This window comes from Mercenaria mercenaria, chromosome 12 (assembly GCF_021730395.1).
Source record: "Mercenaria mercenaria strain notata chromosome 12, MADL_Memer_1, whole genome shotgun sequence".
Classification (NCBI taxonomy): Eukaryota; Metazoa; Mollusca; class Bivalvia; order Venerida; family Veneridae; genus Mercenaria; species Mercenaria mercenaria.
This window is the reverse complement of record NC_069372.1, coordinates 21,760,799-21,785,274: the sequence shown is the minus strand read 5'-3', so window position 1 is coordinate 21,785,274 and position 24,476 is coordinate 21,760,799. Positions and strand designations below refer to the sequence as shown.

At 34.2% G+C, this 24,476-nt stretch overlaps 3 protein-coding genes across 3 annotated transcripts; 1 reads left to right on the top strand and 2 right to left on the bottom strand.

The window, feature by feature from the left end:
- Positions 1 to 2,077: 2,077 nt before the first annotated feature.
- LOC123535255 (interleukin 17-like protein) lies at positions 2,078 to 4,461 on the bottom strand. The gene is made up of 2 exons (XM_045317843.2): positions 3,838 to 4,461; positions 2,078 to 3,516 (listed from the first exon to the last, which is right to left on the bottom strand). The coding sequence occupies exons 1-2, from the start codon at positions 3,856 to 3,858 to the stop codon at positions 2,950 to 2,952; spliced, it is 588 nt and encodes a 195-aa protein (XP_045173778.1). The 5' UTR covers positions 3,859 to 4,461; the 3' UTR covers positions 2,078 to 2,949.
- Positions 4,462 to 11,882: 7,421 nt separating this feature from the next.
- On the top strand, positions 11,883 to 13,149 carry LOC128547511 (interleukin 17-like protein). Its single transcript, XM_053520473.1, has 2 exons — positions 11,883 to 11,897; positions 12,177 to 13,149. The coding sequence occupies exons 1-2, from the start codon at positions 11,883 to 11,885 to the stop codon at positions 12,744 to 12,746; spliced, it is 585 nt and encodes a 194-aa protein (XP_053376448.1). The 3' UTR covers positions 12,747 to 13,149.
- A 6,994-nt stretch (positions 13,150 to 20,143) lies between these two features.
- On the bottom strand, positions 20,144 to 22,939 carry LOC123533180 (uncharacterized). The gene is made up of 3 exons (XM_053520472.1): positions 22,857 to 22,939; positions 21,978 to 22,122; positions 20,144 to 21,586 (listed from the first exon to the last, which is right to left on the bottom strand). The coding sequence occupies exons 1-3, from the start codon at positions 22,937 to 22,939 to the stop codon at positions 21,014 to 21,016; spliced, it is 801 nt and encodes a 266-aa protein (XP_053376447.1). The 3' UTR covers positions 20,144 to 21,013.
- Between the last annotated feature and the right edge of the window lie 1,537 nt (positions 22,940 to 24,476).

The following is a 24,476-nucleotide window of genomic DNA, read 5'->3' as shown; positions in this document are numbered from 1 at the left end:
CATATAGAAATATCATGTTCAAAGATACAAAGAAACCTAAAACCTTTATATTGACAAATGAGGTCTCGTATGAAGATAAACAAGTATACAGTTTGACTTCTTAAACTCTTATAATAGCCGAGACAAGTGGACCTAAACAAAACATTTAAACAGAGACTAATAGCGGCTACAATTCATACTCAGTGCATGAGTTATGACGATTTGCGTACATACTCTTCTGATGTTGATGAACAAGTGTACATCTGACGAAAACAGGTAGAGGACTCGATGCATTTTAAAAAAGCTGCTTTATCTGTCTCCTGACTCTGAATGAAGTTTCCTTTGCTGCTCTGTCTTCTGTAAATACACGCGTTTATGGGTCTTTATCACATGTTTGACGTCGTGGGACTGTAATAAATTTGATAATACACTAGTTCAATAAAGCTTCGTTTAAGTATAGATTTACTTTGTCTATGATTGATAAAGAAAGAAGAAATTTTGATGTTTCAAAAGGAAAAGCTTACATGTGATAAAAAGAATATTACATTTGTGTCGAAAGAGCCTCGCATTTTATCATTTTATTCAATTTGTTTAATAAATTCAATATGAAAGGACACTCACGTAATATCCTCTATTTATTCTTGTTTTTTATATCAATTGACAAAATCATTTTTGTGTTTGTGCTTTCTGTTACAATTGTGTTTATAAGAGATTCAGAGTTGTTCTTCAATTCTTTAACATAGTGGAGATTTAGAGTTGGGTCCAGTGCAACAATAACCAGTTTAAGCACTCCAGTGCTTCCAAGGCGGATTATACGGTGTTCATACATTTGTTCGTTTCTTCCTTGTTGTGCTTGGTTGTGTTCTTGTAGATTTTATTATCATCATTTTAGTCAGTTGTCATTTACAGTCATTCCTTTCATTTAGAATTATATGATAAACATGGAACAGACATGGAAGAAAAATAAATAATATTATGATTTATATTTTTAATGTCTGTATAAACACATTTATCCGCATGACGATCGAGCTCTTAAGCTTTAATATTAAACTTTCATTTACTTATTTATCATTTACCTATTATTACGGCTTACTATCTAGGCTAACCAACCAAAGAAAGTTGGTTATCTCTATTTTAAACAACATTTTCCTTCTATTTATCAGTGAACATGTTTTAATACTTCACAATATCACGAACATATGCGATAAGTAGTTTTTGTTGTTGTTGTTGTTTTTTGCAATAATTAGTACTTTAATATAGAAAATGGCCAGTTGGAATAGTCATACTTCAAGAATGCACACACTATTTTTTCAACAAAAGGGCAACTATCCAATTGGAACGTTCGAAGAAAGCAGCCTCCAAAAGAGAGAAACTCTACAGCAGTGTATTCATTTTTTTTTTTTGGATATATATAATAAAATGATTTATACAAACGTTCATAAACAATGAAAACGATTCGAAAACAAGGATGAAAAGCAAATACGGGAACACAGACGGGCACCGCCTTGGAAAGGTCAGTTGCTATAACAGACACAAAGGATTCATGTTCATATTTTAAAATGAAATTTGTTTGCATGTGTCACAAAAACACATTTAGGGCCCAACGAAACAGCCCAGACGACAAGTATCAAAGCAATTCTATCAAAAGAGGGCTTTTTATTTCCTGAGACAACTAATCTGGTTATTAGTTATTATCGGCAGATTATTTAATATTGTTAGCATGTATTAATCTTTACCCTGCTAAATTGTTTGAAATTGACTTGTCCATCATTCAATTTCGGCAGTACCACTTATTATTCTAAAGGGTGTTCTCTGAAAATTTACTGACTGAATAGCTGCGAACAGTGCAGACCATGAACAGGCTGATCATGGTCTGCACTGGTCGCAGAGGCAGAAACACTTTTCGCCAGCAGACTAACAGTAAGTATTACTAAATAAATATTATTAGAAATTAATCTTTTATACCATTATTTGATATAACAAGCTTACATTACTGCTAAATTCTGGATGAAATATGAATGTAAAACGATGAAAAGCAGTATGATAATTTTATTATCAAAGCAAATTGTCTAAACAGTGACTTCTGTGACAGGCGTTTGTTGTTTTAAACAAATGTAAAAAATGACTAAAAATTGTTGCTATTTCATAGCATTTATGAGTATAAATCAGTACACTTACGCAATAAAAATATCGGACTCAAAATGTACACAGTAGCAAAAGTTAAATGTCGTGGTTGAACTGAACATACGTAAACATGTTGTCAATGATTATATATATATATGTATATATACAATGTATAGAGAAATAGAATAGATAACCAGTTGGCTTCAAAATTACAAATTTCTCTGAAATATCTTAAAGGTATTAATATTGAGTATAGTTCAGTTGTAAACAATTATGTATACAGTTAATCAAGGTGTAAACAATGATAAAAGTAAATTTTGGGTGTAACCATTTTAGGTGTAAACAAAATAAAAACGTGAGGCGTTGTGAAACAAATACTTCAAGACAACATTATAATATCAAATGAAAAGTTACTGACTAGAAAATATTGTAAAATGTGTCTTAAATGAGAACTATGAGTCAATATTTAACATATGTTAAATGATGAAATGAATTATATATATGTGAGGACATACCTGATGATAAGCGTAGTTAGAAGTCAAATTAAATATCAACGTACTTTAGCATTTGAAAAGCTATGAAATGTTTGTGTTTAACTACTTAAAAATTTCAGTATGGAAATACAGCTGAAGCTCGATATCACCAACTCGCTTATTTCAAAATTCCGGATATCTCGAAGTCCCGTCCTGAAAAGCCCGTGCACAAAATATCATTTTAAGTCAAGTTTCGGCTTTTACGAAGTAAAACGCTCAATAACTTTGAATTCGAGATATCGAGCTTCAACTAGTATTAGTCCCTGCTCTGCCTAGTCACGCCAATTCTGCGTAATTCTCTGTCAGATAACAGTTAATGTGTTACTTCTACAGGTCGTTTACATGTACACCCTACTGGGACAGTTTCAAAGTCTACAAAGTATTCAAAATAATTCGGTGCAGTCCCGGAAAAGTTGTTTGGACATCTCCATTTAATAACGGGAATGAAAGACTTCACCTCCGCGCACCTGTCTCTTGTTCTACCGCTCCTGTCAATTGTAAAACAGCGCTTGCATGAACATTTCGCTTTAGCAATTGATTGTGGTTCTCTCTGAAAATCAACATCCATTACAATATACCAGGGACATGTAGATTTTGAACTTATATCTGAATCATGTGCAACGTTTCTATTTTTCCTGCAGCTTTGCTCTCCATAGATCCTACTTTGCCTCGGCATTAGATCTATCAGGTTTTTCAGGCGACGAGGTCTCGTGTTTTTGCGATATTCGTCAATCGTGGTGTATGTCCAATGTCCAAGTAGATAATCACGAAATGCCTTTTCCTTCAGTTGTAACTTTTGTTCTTCAGCATCTGGTGAGTGAATGCACTGTGTCGTTGCTATTTGTACAAGACATTGCATCAACCAGCCTATAGCGAGTAACTAAAATAGGAAAAACGTCGGTAAGTATTAATTAATTTTTTATTTATTGTTGATATACACGCTCACTTAAATTCATACTCTATTCTACAGAATGGTCAAACGTACATCATAAATACGCAATATTAAGTAATGACGAGATTATTATTTAAATATCGCATATGAACATTCAATGTCTTTTCAATTGCAACATATTTAATGTAAAACATGAAATCATAAATGAAAGAAAGTGTTTGCGCCTTCTTCTACACTAGTTGCAATCATTACTTATAATCAAATCAACAATAAATAAGTATAAGATTTAACCAGCTGATCAGCACTTACTGTCAGAATAGCGTTGTTCATTTTGACTTAAATGTAGTGCTTCTGCTAATCAATGACTCTGTCTTTATTTCTTGAAGGTTATACATTTATATATATATATCAGGAGTCAATAAAAATGGATTTTCCTTATTGATGAAACTTATGCAATCGGAAAAGAACTTTCGAAATGCAGACAAAAATCGTGTTTCTTTGATTAGTTCTGACCACTTGCAATTTGCTTTCCTCCTTTCAAACTTCGACCAAATATTATTTTCCGGTGCAGATTATTCTGTAATGCTCTAATACCCCCAGACGAAGTTACGGCATGTTATTGGATTAAAAGTTTGTACCTTCAATATTTACTTAATACTTCTATTAATCTCTTAAGAAGTAACGATTCAAGTGTCAAAGGTGTTTGATAATGAGCTACACGTCAACTTGCAAAATCCTTAAAGCAGGTTTATATTAATTGCTACTAAAAGCTTTAGCTTTGCGAGGAAGTGAGCACATCCAAATCTAATTATAAATGTATACAATTCATTCGTTTCGGTAATAAATAAGTTCAAGGATTTTCAGTTTTAGTAAGATTTTAAACTTACTCGCACACAACTGATGCAAACAATTTCACTTCAGTTATACAGAGGGTAAAATAATACGAACTATTTATAAAAGGAAATGAATGAAATTGTTCATCATTTCAAAGCTTTAGTTGCCTTCTACTTTTAGAATATCATTATCAGGATCAATGTTTTACAAAACGCAACTTTGAGGAAATTGCTTCTCAACAAAACAATAAAATCAGTGCAAGACAATATTGTATAGATCAATTTGAATTTTACATAACATTAAATTACTTTTTTAGAATAATGTCTCGTAATTATATTAATATCATATTAATTATGTTCCGTAATTAGCAAGACACCTTACAGCTGAATAAAACAGTACTTAATATTGGACTCAGTTTTGTTATATTATTTGATCATTGGGATAATGGAGTTTCATGTTTATATATAAAAGAAATCCGTTACGCCAGTGTTAGCGGACGTAAGAGGTGACGTCTCATGAACAGACTAGATCAAAATCGATCCTGTAATTATTTTGCTTGGATGCATACTATATGCTTATAAATGCCTTTAAATGCTTTTCCTAAATATATTATTAACTGTCACAACAGTACTCTTTAAGTGCTGAATGGTGCCTAAAATAGTCCCCCAATCTCCACCCCCCCCCCCCCCCCCCCCCCCCACCACTACCACCACACACACACATTCCCCACCCAAACACACACACACCCGTACTGTAGAAATACTTATATCATGTTTATCATACAGTTTATCTGTAAGTGTTTACATTAAAAGGAAAGTAACAGGTCATGCTCTTACAACAAAAGTGTGATCGATTAAATGAATTGATCACATTACGATTAGAAATCCTTCCGCATCTCTTTTAGATTATTGTATTATAGAAAACATTGGATAGGAACACGTATCAAAATTGATAAATGCTTGATTTACACGTCATAAGTTACGGTTTTTCTTAAACTTTGATTGCTAAATGCTAATCTTTTACTGATTTGTTTAATAACAGAAGGACAGCGCTACAACGTAAAGGCAACATGACCTGATTGTCCTTATGGACAAGTCATCGACTAACATGACCTTTTTACGTGTAAATATTTCATACGTGAAGCCACTGCTAAAAGATTTAGACGTGCGCTAGTCAACCATTATACTTGAGAGCCTACTATTTTACAGTATATAACGATATTATCAATTTAAATCAATTATCAAAAGGAGTTTCATTTCGTGAGTAATTTCCCTCATTTACATTTGGGATTTGTTATTGGATATGCATGTTTCCATTAACATAATTCACAAGAGTGTGTAGTACCACGTTGAGAACTTTAATGAACGTAGTTAATATTATAAGAATCTTTCACTGGTTGCGGGTAAAGATGGGAATATCCGGCACGAGGTGACTGTTTAGGCGGTAACGAGGCTCCTGCCTGAGTGCCGGATATTCCCATCTTTACCCGCTGCCAGTGATTGATTCTTTTTCTTGCATGCCTTATTCTTCAATTTGTAGAAGATATAAAGAAAAACGAAGGTTTTCCCTTAAGGCGCTATTTTGTTATAGTAGCGTAAGATGAGTTTTTCTAGCACCGAAAAAGCACGGAAAAATACTGTCCGGCTCGCAAGAATAAACCCCTATCACAAGGAATATTACATCATGAATTTTACGTGGCGTCACTTACAAATATTCTGGGTCAGGCAATTTTTGTACAGCATTCGGTAAAGTTAGGCTATATTAAAAGAGAGACTACACTATTTTGGTTACTGTCCTGCGAGCTTTCTACAGCTTTGATGTATGTTTTCTGATCTGTCTTAGCGAACACCTAATGATGTTTCTCTTACTGCTTACTTTTGCAAAGTAATGAAGGATATGCGTATATGGTTCGTTAGTTAACGTTTTTCTACAAATTAACATGCGCACTTAAGATTTTTGTAGGCGGAAATAAATTTCATTTACACTACCGTGTAAAAATTATGATAGGTACTTCTGTTACTGGCCGTTCCAAGACGATTCCTCATTCAGTCCCTTTATTGTTTGTTCTGTCTGTGCATGCATGATTTGTGTGAGCGGCTACATTCTTTGATTGTAGATTTTTTCCTGTTAGACTTAGGACCGTTTTAAAAATGTTTCTTTTAAGTAGACTTCCGTCTTCAAGAAGACACTTTCAGTCTCTGTCCTTGTTTTATTTACAAACAAACTGACATCATCTATTTCTTCTTAATATATTGAAATGAAAAATAGTTATCTATTTGATTAAATAATAATTATTCTTAACCCGCTTTGCATTAAATTGTCGGCCACCTTGCCTTTATCAAAATATGAAATGTCATTTATAGAGCTATGTAATATCCATTTATAAATTTTAATAAAGAGTGATTTTATCAGCTATTATTTTATGTACTTCCCTGTGGAATATGTTGGAATGAAAGTGTTTGATGATATATTCATAAATCATCGCACTCTTATTCATAAGTAGCTATACACCTGTCTCATTAACGTGCTTCATTTTCTCTCGGTGTTTAAAAGTCATTTATATGCTAATGACATATCACGCGGGCCGATGGCGGGGTTACAATGTTCATTGTAAATTGTATACCACTTACCAAGAGTAAACATGTGTATAATTATGCTGAATACCCTTCATTTTTTTTTTTACAAAAGGATGTTCTTCTTAACCTACTTGATCGAAACACTTCCATATCTTATCCATATTTCCCCCGAAAAATCCGGAAATAAGACTAACTGAAAAAAATACAAAATTGTTTTCAAAACTTACATTTGGTTATGTAAAAAAAGAAATACTAGTAAGTAAATATCACGTGCTCCTTCTAATAAAAAGACTTGTCCATATTATAAACACGGAATATAGACATATTGCCTAAATATTCCAATAAAGTGCTTCTAAAACTTATAGAAGCAAAGACATATTTTGAAAAACTTCTCTTTTGGATAAACAGTCACGTGACAGCCGATGGGTTTTTTCATATTTCATAACCTGAAACAAACAAAGCCTGCTATAGACTTACTGGCTACGTTTTTATGCGATTATTTCTCTATTAAGATTCACAACGATGGACGTTGTCATAATTATGGTGGTCGCAAATAGTTGCCCAATAAATGGCTAAAATAGAAAGTGCTATTATTTTGGTCATAGAGTCCATTCAAAGATAATGTAAAACAGAGATGCTCAAGGCGTAATTGGAGGGTGATGCGCACTTCATTACTTTTTATAAATACATACATGTAGAGTCAATCAAACCGGATGTGCTATTTTATGTTTGCTTATTCATACTAATGTAAAACAGTGATGCTCAAGGCGTAATTGGAGGCTGATGCGCACTTCATTACTTCTTATAAATACATACATATAGATTCAATCAAACCGGGTGTGCTATTTTATATTTGCTTATTCGTACTAGTGCAGTAAGGTGAGAAAACCTTTGGCAAAAAAAAAGAATAAATAAAAAACAAATCTGATTAAACGCGAGCTCTCTCATATTTGTTGCGTTATTGTACAAGGAGAAACATACAACAAATTTAACGAGTTCAATTTTGTCAGCTCTTAAAGTGACGGCAGTATTTACTCTTGAAATAAATATGATTTTGAAGGTTATCGGCTGATACATTCTCAAATTGAAATATGCGATAATATAGATAGATGGTTGTTTTGCATTATTGAATGGGATCATTAATTAGATAAATTGCTCTACAGCCGTCGGTTATGATTTTCTTCCTGATCCACAGGTTATTAGGTGGAAATCGATTAGTTAACTTTTTAGGTCCGATGATCACTAACGTCATTCAGTTAATTGCTTCGTAAGTTTGAATTACATTTATTTTGCAATTTTATTGTTAAATGCTTCCCCTAGCTGATTTTAACAGTGTAATTCTGAACTAATTTATTCACGGTTATCAAAGGACCTTCGTAAAGATTAATTTTATTCAAACCCGAAACTAAGCAAAAGTATACTTGGGGTATAAGCTGATATTTGAAAGCAATTAGGCATAATCACAATTCAAGTGTAACTGAATTAATTGAAATCACCCTACCAATTTAAAAAATTAAAAATGGTATGGCGTTTAATTTGAAGTTTAACTGAGATAACTATGTATTTATGATGATTACTAGCGTTATATTTTACCGCGCGCATTGTACCTTTTGTCATTGGGATAACAAGAGCGGGCGCATGACAATGTTCTATCTCTTTATTTGTGGTAAATTACACATTAGGGAACGATCAAAGTATGTTCTCGTTTCTTTTGTATTTACAAAATATTTGGTCAGAAATAACACTTAAAATGATCAAGTGTAGCCGCCAAACTGTGTGTGTGAACGTGACGTACGGCGTTGGGTGGTGTGTGAAACATTATGGCAATTAAAAAAACGATATGAATTGTTAACCTGAAATGTTACTGCTACCCAATTTTTATTCATATTCTCATGGTAACATGTTCCTACCAGTAATCTAGGAAACTGACTAAACCACTAATACCATTGAAATTCATTATCCCAAATTCCAAGGGGCCGAGCTTTTACATCGAGATAACCGAAATTCAATTTAAAATAAGAATAATATTTTGTGCACGTGTTTTCGAGACGTGACTTAAAAATGTCTTCGAGATAGCCGGAATTTTCAAAAAAAAAGCCAGTTCGAGATATCGAGAGTTTTAACTGTATATGTCCATTTCTGTGCAAGAACAGTCTGGTCTTATATAATCAAAGTATTAAGAATTAAAAATATCTGCAATTGTATTAATTTTCATCTGATCGAATGTATTTGCTTTACCTCAGTGCTCGTAATTTTCAGTTCAAAGTGAATAACAAATATATTTAACTTTTACCAGATGTGTATAAGCAGATCAAAATATCGTTTTTCTATAAACACCTTTAGTGTTAAAACGACCCCGTGTTTGCAAGCTCAGCTGCATAATCGTGACGCTGTAATGAGCGATAGATAAAAGTAGTTTTTAGCCAATTATTAATAAATGGCTCATAATTTTGATCGCTGTAAAAGCCTTTAAATGATCATGGACAAAATTGCAGAAAAATGTCAAATTCAGTTTGTGAACCCAATATAACCTTCAATAGTCATGTATTATTAACGAATAAACATGTTCTCAAAATTATATTATTACTTAATTGTTTTGCTTTACTTGAACAGATATATACAGTTATAGATTTGGCTATGTCCTGTCCTGTTACTGATTATTTAATGAAGATGGATTTTCAAATATCGATGATATAATAGAGTTATTATAATAGTAGCTCGACCTGGGATTTTGTATTCGGCTCGAGGGGATTTTTGCCAGATCGGAGCTCACGAGGCGCGCAACCGCCGAGTGTGATCCGACCTCGCAAAATCCACGAGAGCCGAATAAAAATCCCAGATCTAGCTACTGTTATAATGATCCTTTTATTCTATATCTCCATCCTTTTCGTTTGGTGTTTTGTTATTTAACGAAATCTTCAATGTTTATCGATGTCAAAATGGAGCTTAGTGAAGTTTTTATATGCGCTATGTATAGAACTGTGTCAGGTCATGCATATTAATGAAAGTAGACCGGTAACATACAATACAAAAGGTACAATACGGAGTATTTTGCTGCCTGTTCGTATTTACTTGTGAAGTACAAGCCGATTTTTTTTAAAGAATTTATATAGCTATATAATAAATGGAGATATTATGGAGTCTATTCAATCCGTATGTATAATATTAAATCGGTGTCAGGGGCGTAAAGGGATGTTGCTTTATATGAACCTATCTACTCTATTCGCGAAAATGCTATCAAAATTGTAATTTTCCCATATTTACTAAATTTTGTTAAGGTGTAAAAAAAGTAATAGTTATCTTAAGATAAATCTACAACAACATGTGTAAAAAGCCTGTTTATATAGGAATGCTATATTTAAGATTCTTGGCCACGGTCATCGAAATTTCCCTTTTGCATTTGAAAAAGACATATAACGGTTTATTAAAAGAGGCTCTGACACGATTTTTTTGACGTATCTCATGTTTGGTGTTCAGTCCTTTTCCGCGCTTTCCATTTTGATTGTGTGTGACACAAAACAGACGGAAGAGACCACACTAGCCCACTGAGTCTGAGACACTTTGTTGTTTGTCTTCTGGCTTGGTTCGGTGTGGGACCTAAACAGTAGCTTTATGTGTAAAGTCATTGACTATATGCCTTTAGATTTTGTTGGGTGTTCGTTTTGAAATTTATTTATTTTCTATTTTTTTTGTTTTGTTTTACATATCGTGACATGTATTATCGTTACGTTTAAAACGGCTAATAACGTTTATTTACAATTTTTGCAATTACTTTGAAACATGATGGGGATAACTGGTGCGAATTCCATAGTAAACAGGTTTAAATTCCTTAGTAAAGCTCTACTACTCGCCATTCAAAGGCGGTGCCCAAGTGCACTCCTCTGTGACGTAAGGACTGTATTGAGAATAATAGAGTCTAAAATTAATTCTTTAACACATTTTTTTATATAGGGAATTCACAGGAAAATCGCCATGCTGTTGCATTTATGTGTACTCGTAAACATACTGTATATACAAAGTAGATCAAATGAAACACGATAATATATAAAGGCCAAATGAAAATGAAGAATGCTTAAGTTTGAGAAAAAACACCCATATTTCATGAAGATAGACTGACTAATAACTTAAGACCAAACTGCTTTTTGTCTATATCTATGGTACTTCGAACACCTTGAGACTAAGTATTTCCTTTATTACTTAGGTTTTTCTGAAATCATAGACAAAGATGACTACGATTTGCTCGTTCTCCAGTTGTCTTATTCATTATATTTGACTGGTTGTGTACAACGTTCGAAATTTTTCAGGTCATCCCCCTGATTCTTTTGAAATTGTTGCTATTTTTGAACTTAATTTTCATCCATTTCTTTAGTGTGATCCAAGATGATTTCTACGATAGCTGTTTTCTATCTTATGTTTTAATCTTGTCGCACCCTGTGATACCTTTCAAGTAACGCACTACTACATGCTATTAAAAAAGTTGGTACTTGAACGTACCCCATCAAACAGAATATAAAAATGTTTTAGCTTTAGGTGTCAATTATGCATGAGACACTAAAACGAAAATGATACTAAATTAAGATTTCACGCATTATTAAGATGGGTGGGGCTGATAATGAAATAGATGGTACATTTTGATTTGCTTAATGATTTTTTGGGAAGTTTGACGCCAGACTTTCATTTGACAAAAATTTAGCGGTTGAACACACCATTTACATTTAAAACTATAATTTTCACTTATGAATATTTGATACATCTAACATTATATTTTGATCACAAGACTATACATTAGTGAAGCTGCGAAGGGAATTTTTGGACATTGTGGTATAAGATCGGACATCCTGCTTGTAGGGTTAGGTAAGTCTATATAAGTACATACTTTCTTGCATTGTCCAGTGTTAAGATATTTTTCAATTTTATCGTATATTTGTCTGAATTTATATCACAATGTTTATCCTAAAGGTATTGTTAATTTATGCAGACGTATATATACAGGCAGATGCGCGAATCACAAATTAATCATGGATTTTATTCAATATTTTCATGGCTTTAATCAATTACTTTGAATTGTTATTTTACATTTTGTTTAGTACTTCGTATAAAATATGGCTCACTTACAATATCTATATACAAAATGTGTATTCGATTGTCATAAGATAATATATCTACTGTTAGTGTATTTCGTTTATTGCAAGTATTGGTTCACTGAATATTATAATATCTTAGCGCTTTGCTTTTCAGTATATTCTGATAGTGTTTGCCATTGGAAAAGCACAACTGACGACAATATCTGCGTGTACCGACCCAAACAACTTAAGTCTAGAACTAGCGAATGCATTATATGATCTATACACAGATGAGAGATTTGTTAATTTCTCTTTAAACATCATACCATGTTTGACATCCAACAATATCATTAGGAATAGTCCTGAGCGTTCACAAGAGGATGCGCAAAACCAGGCACCAGCAGGATCATGTCTAATTCCACAAAATGGAGGGTCTGTTATCACTGATGATGGAAACAATAATCGTGAAATGTGTCCTTGGAGTTTTGTCATAGATTATGATAACAACAGGATCCCAAAGCAGCTGGCGAAAGCTGTATGCCAATGTGCGCATTGTCACAGAGGCTCATGTCGACCTATTAATTCATATATTCCAATATTAAGAAAGGAGTGTGATTTGAATTCCGGAAAATATGTGTTCAGTAAATATATAGAAGAAGTACCCGTTGGTTGTAGATGCATTCGAGCAAGAAGAGCTGTACAAGGGGACATCTTCAGACATTATGCCATAAGAACGCTGGAGTGAGAATGCGCATGCGTAACCATTACTACAGTGACATGGCGTCGTCATAAGTGTTGTAGGAATTATATACAACAATCTAGTCAAATTAAAGGTGCAATGTTTACATATTTAGGATAATTACTTTTACCTGTACTTCTACTTAATTGCACACTGTCATAAAGACGGCAACCGTCATCATATTTTTATTAGCTCGTAAGTTCTTTTCTTATTATGACGCAGTTTATAAACTTTAGATTAGTTGAAGAGCAGTATGACTTTATTTCAATGTGTTTTGTTATTTTTCATAATTAAGATACGTTTGCCTTTTCTGTCAATGTACAACTATCTTTCTTGATAATTCATGCATTTAGCTCAAGTTAAGCTGTAGCAGTTCCTGTAATATGATTTTACTACACTAGATCTGGTGAATCCAATGTGAGGAATATTGTTGACAAATATATATTTATAAAATATGTGTGGTATTAGTTTGTTAACGTCAAAGTATTTTGTGTTCAGGCCGCGCTAGGAACAAACATACTTAATTGTTTTTTTTCCTTAAAGAATATCAGACAGTTCACTTGATAACCAATTCACACATAAAAGCCGTATTCGCATAGTGGTCAAACTGTATGCACGTACACAGCGACTCAGCAACTGAGCCCATTTACACTTAAACACAATGCAATAATTACAAAGAAGTAACAAACAAACACAGACATACTAGAATACTAGGGTGCTTCTAAAGGTTCTGTTACTGGAACAAAAATTTGAATGTATACTAGAAAATTTACCAAAATAACACCTATACCAACCTCTCAAAGTATACCCCTTTGACAGTAATGCATTTCTGTAGATGTGATATCCATTGTCTTAAAGCGTCAGAGTAGTCAGGCCTTGATATCTGTAAAGCACTGATTGCGCCTCCGAGGGCACTTTTACTGTCATATCGTAGCTTAATTATCTTGAGGCGAGGAAGAAAATAATCGTATAGACTTTAATCTGAGAATATGGCGGGTGTTGAAGGATGTTTACTTTTTAATTGCGCAGAAAAGTGATGTCGACACTACTTGTTTTGGCATTGTTATGAAGGAAAAAAATGTCTTTCATATTAGAAATTTGGCGCTTATTCTTGTAAAATTCCTTGATAGAATTAAGTACTGTACAGTATACTTGTAGAAACTGATTTTCCTATCTAACAAGGGATCTGCACAAATGAGCCACAAAAATTAAAGAAAATGATGTATAAAACTCTTTAGCGCTCTTCCGACGCTTTTTTCCATTTTTTGTTCTCTATTGCTTATTGTCACATATTATTTAGGGTTCGGACATATACACCCGAGCTTCATCTCCTGTTAGTAAGTTAAATAGTTTACTACCGACGCAAATTTTAACTTTGAGAACATTGTAACCCAGCCTTTTTTTGATCAGCAGTCAATAACTGAGGGATCTACCTAGCACAGACCTTTCTACGACATAGATGCATTGTCAGAGTAGTGTTAAACGTTCCTCCTGAAATTTCCATCCTACTGGCTATCTCCTCAACTGAATACCTCCCGTCTTCCGCGACAAGATATTTGACAGCATTAATACTCTTAGAAGTCAACCATGTCGTAGGTCGACTTTTAAGACAAGCACCTTAAAGGTCATGAAAACCAGAATTTTTTAGTCATAAATGACAATGAGAGTTATCATCTATATTAATCCGTTCATTAAAGCTTTGTTTTGCTGGGATTTTATGCGCAACACGCCCGTATTTCTCTTTTTACTGCCATGTTAACGTGTATACATAGGACTGTCACTATTTGAAATACGTAATCTATTAACTTTTTCATTTCGTTTCCCCTGATTTCCACGAGCTTTACGAGTTTGTGTAGGTTTTGAATATCTCTTTACATCCATTAGAATTTAACATGAAATTCATGCACTTACGTATGATAGCGAATTAGTCAGAAAAACAAGGTATTATAAATAAAATTACTCCTCGTCATTTGAAGTCTTTACACACGTGTCAGTAAGCATGGAAAACATTATAAAACTTAAAATATGCTCATGTAAATGTATATGAATCAAAACCCAGGGAACGGTAAACATCTGAACTCGATGACTTTGCAGAGGCCAGAGTACCAAAGGAAACATAATTAAGGGCACGATGAAGCATAACAGGGGACGATTTAAGAGCAAGTTGTCGAAGATTCCTCTACCTTTCCAGTAATCCCACTGTCAAAGAGAAAAGCGTAATGGTCGGTTATAAAAGGAATGGACATGAAGTATGTTCAGAACAAGATGGCAGTGGCATCTTGCAACTAAACATTTGATGATTCTAAAATCAGCTTGTGAAATACCTTGTCAAGTCCATAATCTCTTTTCTGAAAGTTGCTAGATAAGGTTTGTCCCTTCCGGTGTAATGAAGTATTTCGACCCCCATAGAATAACGACCCCCGGTCATTATTCTATAGAAAATGTGACTCCTTTCCGGTCAAATATTGACCCCCCTTATAAAAAAACTGACTCCCTTTGAAAACCCTATAGAATAACGACCCCCCGGTCATTATTCTATAGAAAAACTGACCCCTCCAAGTAAAATACTGACTCCCTAAAGATGACTCCCTTCGAATCTCATAGAATAACGACCCCGGTTATTATTCTATAGAAAAAGTGACTCCTTTCATGTAAAATACTCACTGCCGAAATTACTACATTCGAACTCTCATACAATATAGATTCCCGGACATTATTCTATTTAAAAAAGTTACTATTTCCTTGTAAAATACCGGCTCCTAAAAAGACTTTCGACGATAATATCTATTCAAAAATGATCCCCACCAAACCTAACGGACACTTTTACTAGATCTACAACTCTAATACCCTCCATTGCCAATAGTTAACATTTTGATTGTACTACCACTACTAGTGCCGCTACTTCTATTGCTATTACTACATGTACTTCTTCTTCTTCTACTACTATTACTACTACTTCTACTACTACTACTATAACTGCTACTACTTATACTACTATACCTGCTTCTATTAATACTAAGTTCTATGCTAGCAGTTTCTTGTGCAGTTTTCTTCTGAAGAATTACTTCATACCGAAGTTTGCAGGGATTATTGACACTGGTGTGTTTTGTGAACGTATTTTGAATTGCTATTTTCCTGAAAAAAAAAATGTATACACCAAGATACAGCGTCTAGAAATAGAATCCCTTTTCCCGTTGCGGAATGCTCTGATTTCTGTGTCAATTTAACTTCTAGATTCGATGTAAAAAGATGTAAAAACTGCTATACAACTGATGTATTTCTTTGCCTATTTGTAAATGGGAAAAATGTTAAAATACCTTTAAGTTAAATTACAGCTATATATTTATTTTGTAAAAAACATATAAAATTCATGAACAGCATGGGAAAATATACTGTCAATAATCTTGTACTAATATCCTTATTCCTTGTCAAACCTATGTCATCGTTTGGGCGTCAATGGTAATTACTTATTACGGCTTTATATAAATCTTGTGAAATGTACAGCATATTATAACGACCTTCTTACGTCGCAAAACTTTTCGGAAGTATAATTCTCTATCTCAAAAAATATTTAAACAGTTATATTTGATATGTTATAACATTTATTCATATTCAGTAAGAAAAGGTGTTTTTGACACTGAGCCAGAAAGTTGAAAACAGTTAAAATGAAAAAAAAGCCAAACTTAAATCTTAATCTTAGTAATCAACATTTAAAATGTCGATGACACAATTCAAAAATACTTATCTTGGGATTTGATGCAAAATCGTTTCAAGCTTATTCATATCAATTACCCTCATCATAATTATCGCATATTTCTACATTAATATGGATCAGATAAGAGCGGGAAATTATATAAAATGGAGCGTATATGAAATACATTATTATGGTAACTGATTTTGCCACAAAGACACGATTAGGACACGAGGGCACAAAAGAATGAAAAACTGCGGATCTGTCGTCTCTTCTTGTCCATCGGGGCGAGACACGAGTACATGAAACATTCAAGGCAAAACAGCTCAGCTTTATGAGAGATCACTCGAAATAATGTATTACTTAACTGTCGTGTTGATGGGTATAAATGTTGTGTCGGCGCCCATTACTTGTTGCGTCTTCGTGTCTTCGCTTAGAAAATACGAAGACACAACAATTTATCATCCTTTCGTGCTCTTGTACATTAGAAGTCTTGTGTTATTCTTTTCTACTATCTACTTGAAAAACAATATGTACGTCCTGATCTGTACAGTTTCGAAATCTAAATAGTTTTCTTTTTTATAGATATGCAAAATAAATTTCTGACGAATAAAGTATAATATCAAATGCACAAAAGTTTTAATGTGGACCAGTATGTTTGGCGTAACGTCTATGTTAAAGTAAAACTGTTCAGCTCCAACTGATATATGTACAATTAGAGATTTACGTCCTAAATGAGAAATGCCTGAAATGTATTTTTCTATTATGACTGTTTTATGCTATTTGGTTATTTCGTTACGTCGTTATGGTGCACGCTGAACATCGCCCCGCCAATGGTCGTTCCGTCGAACGTCGTTAACGCCGTCCCATCAAAAATCACCCCGTTGAACATCAACCCGACAAATGAGGCCCCGATAAACGTCGCCCCGCGGCTTGTCATTGAAACAAACGTCGTTATAACGCCCTGTGGAACGTGTCCCCGACAAACGTTACCCTCTTGACGTCGCCCCTCTTGAGCAATTGGTCGTGCCAAATATAGCCACACCGAACGTTGCCTCGCCAAACGTCGCCCCATAAAACGTATCTACCACTAAATGTCGCCTCGCTTAACGTCGATATGGCGATCCGCCTAACGTCATAATTACATCCCCGGAACGCTGTAACGGCATTTAGCAAATTCTCGTTCCGTCGAGCGTCGTCCTTTTGCCATCCGGAATAAAATAGGGAGAGCACTGAACTAGAGCTATAGACTGTTTTACCATGAAGAAAATAAGTACATGCTCAAAAGGGACCATCCTAGAGTTGATTGCAGGCAATATTCCGGGTCCCGAATTCAGTTCGAAAACCGCTACTTTCTACGTACATAGAGCATATAAGTATATAATTATGGTAAGAATTGTCCGTTTTTGGAACTCGATTTAGTGCGCCGTTGCTCACCCGTTGAACGTCAAATTCAAAAAGGCCAATTATCCCGGGAAAATGCATGTGCCAAGTTATAATATGATAGCACTATAGCTATATACTGTTATACCATAAAATAAATAAGTACTTGCTCAAAATGGACCATCCTAGAGTTGATTGCAGGCAATATTCCGGGTCCCGAATTCATGTCAAAACCGCTTTTTTCTACGTAGATATAGCATATAAGTATATAATCATGTTTAAGAAATTTCTGTTTTTTGGAACTCGATTTAGTTTATCGTTGATCACACGTTGAAAGTCAAATTTGTAAAAGACTAAGTATCCTTGGAAAGTGCATGTTCCAAGCTATATTATGATACCATTCATATATATTCGACATTCGCAGATCGATATTCGGAGACATTTAGTGTTGAGAAGTTTGGCGGGGTAACATTTCTTGTGTTACTGTGTGTTATGGCGCCATAACGATGTCTCGCTCAGTACGATTTTGCGACATGACGCTTTGCGAGCTAAATTTGGCAGGTCGATACTTAGCGGTGAGACGTTCAACTTGGGAACGTTCAGTGCGACGATGTTAGTTTGGGCGCCATAACGATGTTTAGCAGGGCGACGTTTGGCAGGGCGACGGGCGGAGGGCTTAATAATTGTATCGCTGCGACAACATATTTATTCAACCTTTGTATGATTCTGCAACTAAATATGATTGACTGATACATTTTACTCCTAACGATTACAACATAAGAGATTCTACCTCTTCCATAATATACAAACTATCACAGTAGCAAACGGTAGAAAAACAGCATTTCGAAAACATAAATAACACATAATGATGATAAAACGTGTCATCAACTTATATGTGCGGGACCATAAACTCGTTTTGAATTCCAAACTTTCTATCAAGCGGACAGATATGCAGTCAGATATGATTCACCAGTGACGTCATAAAAATCTATTATTTTTTTTTTTTTAATCTTCGACATTCCATTATCTTATGCTTTTCAATCGAGGTGCAAATGGTAACAGCCTGTGATCAAAGGCTAAAATGTAGTTCATTCAAGGAAGTGTTTGCATTGTTAAAATCTAAATAATAAATGTTTCATTTACTTTGACCGGCAAACAAAATATAGGCAGTCGTTTGGAGAAGAGTTACGCTCTCGCGATTTAATTAATACAAATCGGAACTCCTGATAAAACAAGTACGCACTTTTATTTTTCTAAAGTAAGACCATATCGTGTTAAGTGTAATACACCGGAAGGGGAAGACACGAACGGACGACAAACCTGCGATTTTTCATTCATTTCCATGCGTCTAAATGAGGTTTATTTAAGCCAAAATCATAAGTACTGGTTTGATTTGTCGTCTGTTTTGAAGCAAATGGACTGCCTTTTATAATATTGATACTCTTCTGTTCTATGCATGAAAAATAGGAAATTCTATATATGACAAATAAAAAGAAAAATTAGTTTATGTTCAACAGTTATTTTAGAGGTTTACAAATTTATTTTAGAGGTGTACAGATAGCTCTTTTCCAGTAAATGTTCTTCAAACGGAAAAAAAATGCTATACACCATTCAAGAAAGAATTATACTATTGATTGTTGAGGAGAATCCACAATTTATTTTAATTCGTCTTTTAAGAAAGCTTGAAACATTTCAAATTTCTGTCGATGGCCACTTCTTATTTTCTTTCATCACCTTGGAGTATTGGAATATAGTCACGGGGTAAACATTCACATATAAGAAAGATATCAAATTAAATAGTTTTGTAGTATGCAAACACATCGTTCAAACTTTTCAAAATACAAGTGATTTTTGCAAACTAGTCGTCATTCAGGTATTCAGGGCTGATCAATATACTTCCTGGTTCGAAGTTGGACTTAAACCCATTGTGCTCCGGCACACAACATACCATGATAAAACGATATTTACAGTATGTCAATATTTGTATAAAAACGTATTTAGTCGTATATGCCATAAACTTGAAATAATTTGTGGCTTTTGGTGATTTTCTAGCGGATACTCCTTTGATATATATTATACTGTAAAACTTGAACATAGCGGGAATGAAAAGTGAGCTTTTTGTGCACATTCTCCAGGTGGTTTTCTGCCATTGACCGTCCAAAAGCAGTTAAGACAATTAAGAAAGTTAGAGATCGATTGTTTGTCCAAGTCAAATCAGGGTTAAGGTTACTTTTTCTCTCTAACATTTTTGTCACGGTTACAGATTTGTATGAGAAACTGATGAATAAGACATAATACAACTTTCTGTAAGAAGAACACAAACACGATACACAGCTGTATGACAATTTTATTTTCAAAGCAACACATTCCAAAACAGGAATCGTCCGTACAAATGTTACATGTGTATTCTGTTTAAAACAGATGTAAATAAACATAAATATCTGGCTATTTCATAGCAACAATATGTATAAAACGATGTGATAAAATATATAAAAAAAACACATGACAAGCAACAAGTAAAATTGGCATCAGAATGAACACGCATATTGCGTTAAATATAGCAATTGTTTGTATTTATATTACGTAAATACTGCATCGATTTTTCAGTACTTCACCTTTACGAATATAATGGAAATACATAAATCTTAAAATTGCTTTGAAATATGAAATAGATTTGTAATTCTTGGAATTATGAGAATCCTTCGTTTCTTGAGTTGCTGTGTTGCTATTGAAAGCACTTATAAAAATGTAAAATAAAATGTAAATATTGGCGAAAATGGAGACATTCATACAAATGTAAATAAAACCCAAAATGAAAACAGAATAATATCAAATACAGATTGGAGACAAAATGTTACTGACTAGAACATATTGTAAAGGATTTCAAAAATGCCTCTTAGAGACGCGAGACAATGTATATTTCCTTGAGCAAATACTATTTGATGAGATACTAGATGAAATAAATAATAAGTATGCAATAAACATACCTGATGAAAAATGCGTGGTTGTAACAGTATCTTTGAACACGTTTCCTTTCAGAAAAAAAAAACAACAGGAGTATCCTGTCTTACTGAGTAGATTGTCTTATGCAGTTTTCTGTTAATAACTCGAAAAATTGAGTCTTGAAGTTATTAAAACTTTTCAAACCATTTCAGTCTCTTTTTGTGCGTCAGGTTGGCTTTCTATTCTTTTCTTTCAGTTAACTTTTATTTGCTACTTCAATGGGCCTTTTACAAGTGCATCCGACCGGGACAGTTTCGAAGTCGACAAAGTATTTAAAATAATTTTTTCTACTCCCAGAATAGTTATTGGAGCATCTCCATTTTATAACGGGAATATAAGAATTCACCTCCTTGCACCTGTCTCTCGACTTCCCACTCCTGTCAACTGTAAAACAACGCTTGCATGAACATTTCGCTTTTGCAATAGATTGTGGTTCCCTCTGCATGTCAACATCCAGTACTATATACCAGGGACAAGTAGATTTCGAGCTAATATCTGACTCGTGTGAAATATTCCCATTCTTTCTACAGCTTTTCTCTCCGTATATCTTTCTCTGCCTTGTTTGAAGATCTATCAGGTTTCTCTCACGTGGAGGTCTGGTGTTTTTACGGTATTCGTCAATCACATTGTAAGTCCAGTGTCCAAGAAGATAGTCACGGAATACTTTTTTCCTGAGTTGTAATTTTTGTTTTTCAGCATCTGGCGGATGAATACACTGTGCGGTGCTTATTTGTGCAAGACATTTCAACATCAAGACCGTAGCGAGAAACTATAAGAGAAAACAATAATAAAGATGATTTATTGACTGATAATGGTCACTTGCCCATCGGTATCTATTTATTGTTTGAAGCTCTTTGTAGTTAATTTTGATAAACCCCATCTCAAAAATGCGGCTTATAAGTTTTAATCGATGTGCAAGATCATAATATAAAAATATGTACGCTTGTAACTGGAACATGTCCCATTTTCTACCCTACTTGCGCCATTATATTCAATAAGTAATTAACTATATCAAATGAATGTAAGAAGATTAATACTTACTATCAGAACTAAATTATTCATTTTGACCGTAAGTAATGTTTTCGTACTTTTAACTTTAACCAAATAATGAGGATCTGAAATAAGTTTATAAGTTTATATACGATTAAGACTTCACTTACTTGGATTTTCCCAATAAAAGACTTTTCTGTAACCAGAAGGGACTTTTCGTAATGTAAGTGATTAGTTGTGTCCACTTGTATCTCGTTTTCCTTCTTTCCAACTTTACAAATATTATATCTTTTCTCTTCCGGTGCAGAGGTTACACTAATACGCACCGTATATGTAAAGGTATGTTATTGGATTAAAGGATAATAAGCGTTTAAACACGTTCTCAGTGTTTATTTTAATACTCTCAATCTCTTCAAAAGTATCGTGTCAAGTTGTTTGATAATGAGGTTCACGTCAACTCGCATAGATTATTCCTAGGCTCCTTTAGATTTGTGAGGAAGTAAACGGTTCTATATATCTTACTGATAAAAATATTTATTTTGCAGGAAGTAAACAAATCAATATGTCAATTAAAATGTATTAAGTTTCTTTTACAATTAAAGATTTATTCGTTTGATCTTACGCCTTTCGTAGTAAACATGATTGGAATACGTAGCTTTTATTAAAAAAAAAGATAGCTAAAATTAAAGGTAAAGGTTTCTTCTTGACGAAAGTCCCCACCTAATATGCACGGAACAGCGTATTTCCAGTTAACCACGACAGCTTTCATATTTGCCTCATCAGCATCCAGTCTAGGTTGATACTGCCGAAATAAGAATCCCCAGAACTGAACAATAGTCAGGATACCAGCTGCGACCGGGAATCGAACCAAACATTGCAGCTGTAGTTCAACCTGCTAACCACTGCGTCGCTGATTCCATCAAAAGTTACTCGTTCACTATTTGGGCGTCTTTATATTGTAAAAAACAAAAATTGCAATTTTTGTACGTTTTCAGCTCCCAGCTTGTTTATTTCTATTTATAATGCATATTGATAATTCACATACTTACAGTAGCAGTTGTCTAATCACTTCACTTAATATGCAGTTCAACTTGTATCTATAATTTTCTACATTTTTCATGCGAGCTACCATTTTGTTCCTGTAGACCGGTAGAGTGTAAGGTAACTATATAATCATCAAGGGCGTACCCTCAGTTATTCCACACTCCGATTTGATGATATTTAGGTTCATAGTTATTGCATTTTATAATTCTGTGATTTCATTGGAAGACGGTACCCGGTCCTAGTTTGATTGATCTTTCGGGGCATACCTTTCTCGCCCGCCCCTCAACCGTTGGTCAGTCGCATATCTAAGGAGGTTATATCTTGGCTGGAGGATGCAAGAGCGAACGCAATGATCCAATGGTAACACTGCCTGACTACGAAACCAGAGGTCGCGAGTTCGAGCCCTCGCTCCTCCAACTAAAATTACTAACACTTGGATATGAGTCCCGTGTATAGATCCTTTACACCTGGCACGCTTAAGAACCAGGGAATTTTCTGGATTGGGGCGTCTTCTGTATCTTGCACTTTCCCCCACTTACATTACTAACAGTCTTCTGGATGAGTCGCCCATATGGCTTACCGATGGCGGCGATAAACAGGCTTAAATACAAACAAACATGGCCTCAGCCGTATTAATAATCTTGTATAAGAAAGTGCCAAAGTCAAACTGCAAGTTAGGATGTAAGTCGTTAGAAAACCACTCGTCAGTCTGACCGATGAATTTTATATCTTTAGTAATGTCCACAAGTTATATTATTTCAACGTGTAATTATTAAATGCAAATCGTTTATTTTGTTTTCTCGAAATGAACTTTTATACGTACTTCTCTTCATCTGACTCTCTGGGTAACTGTTTCGTGGTAACTCACCAGAGCATCGTTACCGCCGAAACAGTTACCCTCGTGCCAGATATTTTCATCCGCACCTTCAACCAGTGAAATATTCTTATATTCTGACCATAGTTCATTAAACGTCATTAAACGTCAGAGACTGGACGTATATGACTTTGAACACTTTCTGTTCGTGTGTGTACGCATACACTTTTTACGGATCTATAATCTTGGATTGTCAGTATAATGCGTTCTCTATTGACCTAGAAACAGTTATATAACATTTACTCAAATTGTCTGTATTTAGATCCAGTCTTTCAAAAGTCCATAAAAAGTGAATACTCTGAAAGTGACTAGTGGCAAGATATTCTTAAATATAACCAAATATATTGTGCAGGTTGTAAACCGTTGCAACGCTTTTCAAATAATGCAGAAAATCTACATTCTTTATACATGTTTACCAATATCTTACTGTTATTTTAACCCACTGTATCATTTTCCAGTGTCATATATACATACTATTCCTAACTTTGTGAAAATGAATATGTTGAAAACATTCACCCAAACTGTAGGCAAGTAGCTTTAATTGCATGAACTCGCTACAAACGCTACACAACTTTCCACCATCAGCAAAACATTGCATTTCACTGAGTAATTGTTTGAAGATCATGCTGAATTCCTTTCAAATGTTCAGAAAAGGATGGTGACTGAAACTCTTCCTTTGTGTATATCTCGCCGTGATTCAGTACAAAATTTTAAATACCGGAAATATATAGAAACATATGTTATAATATGC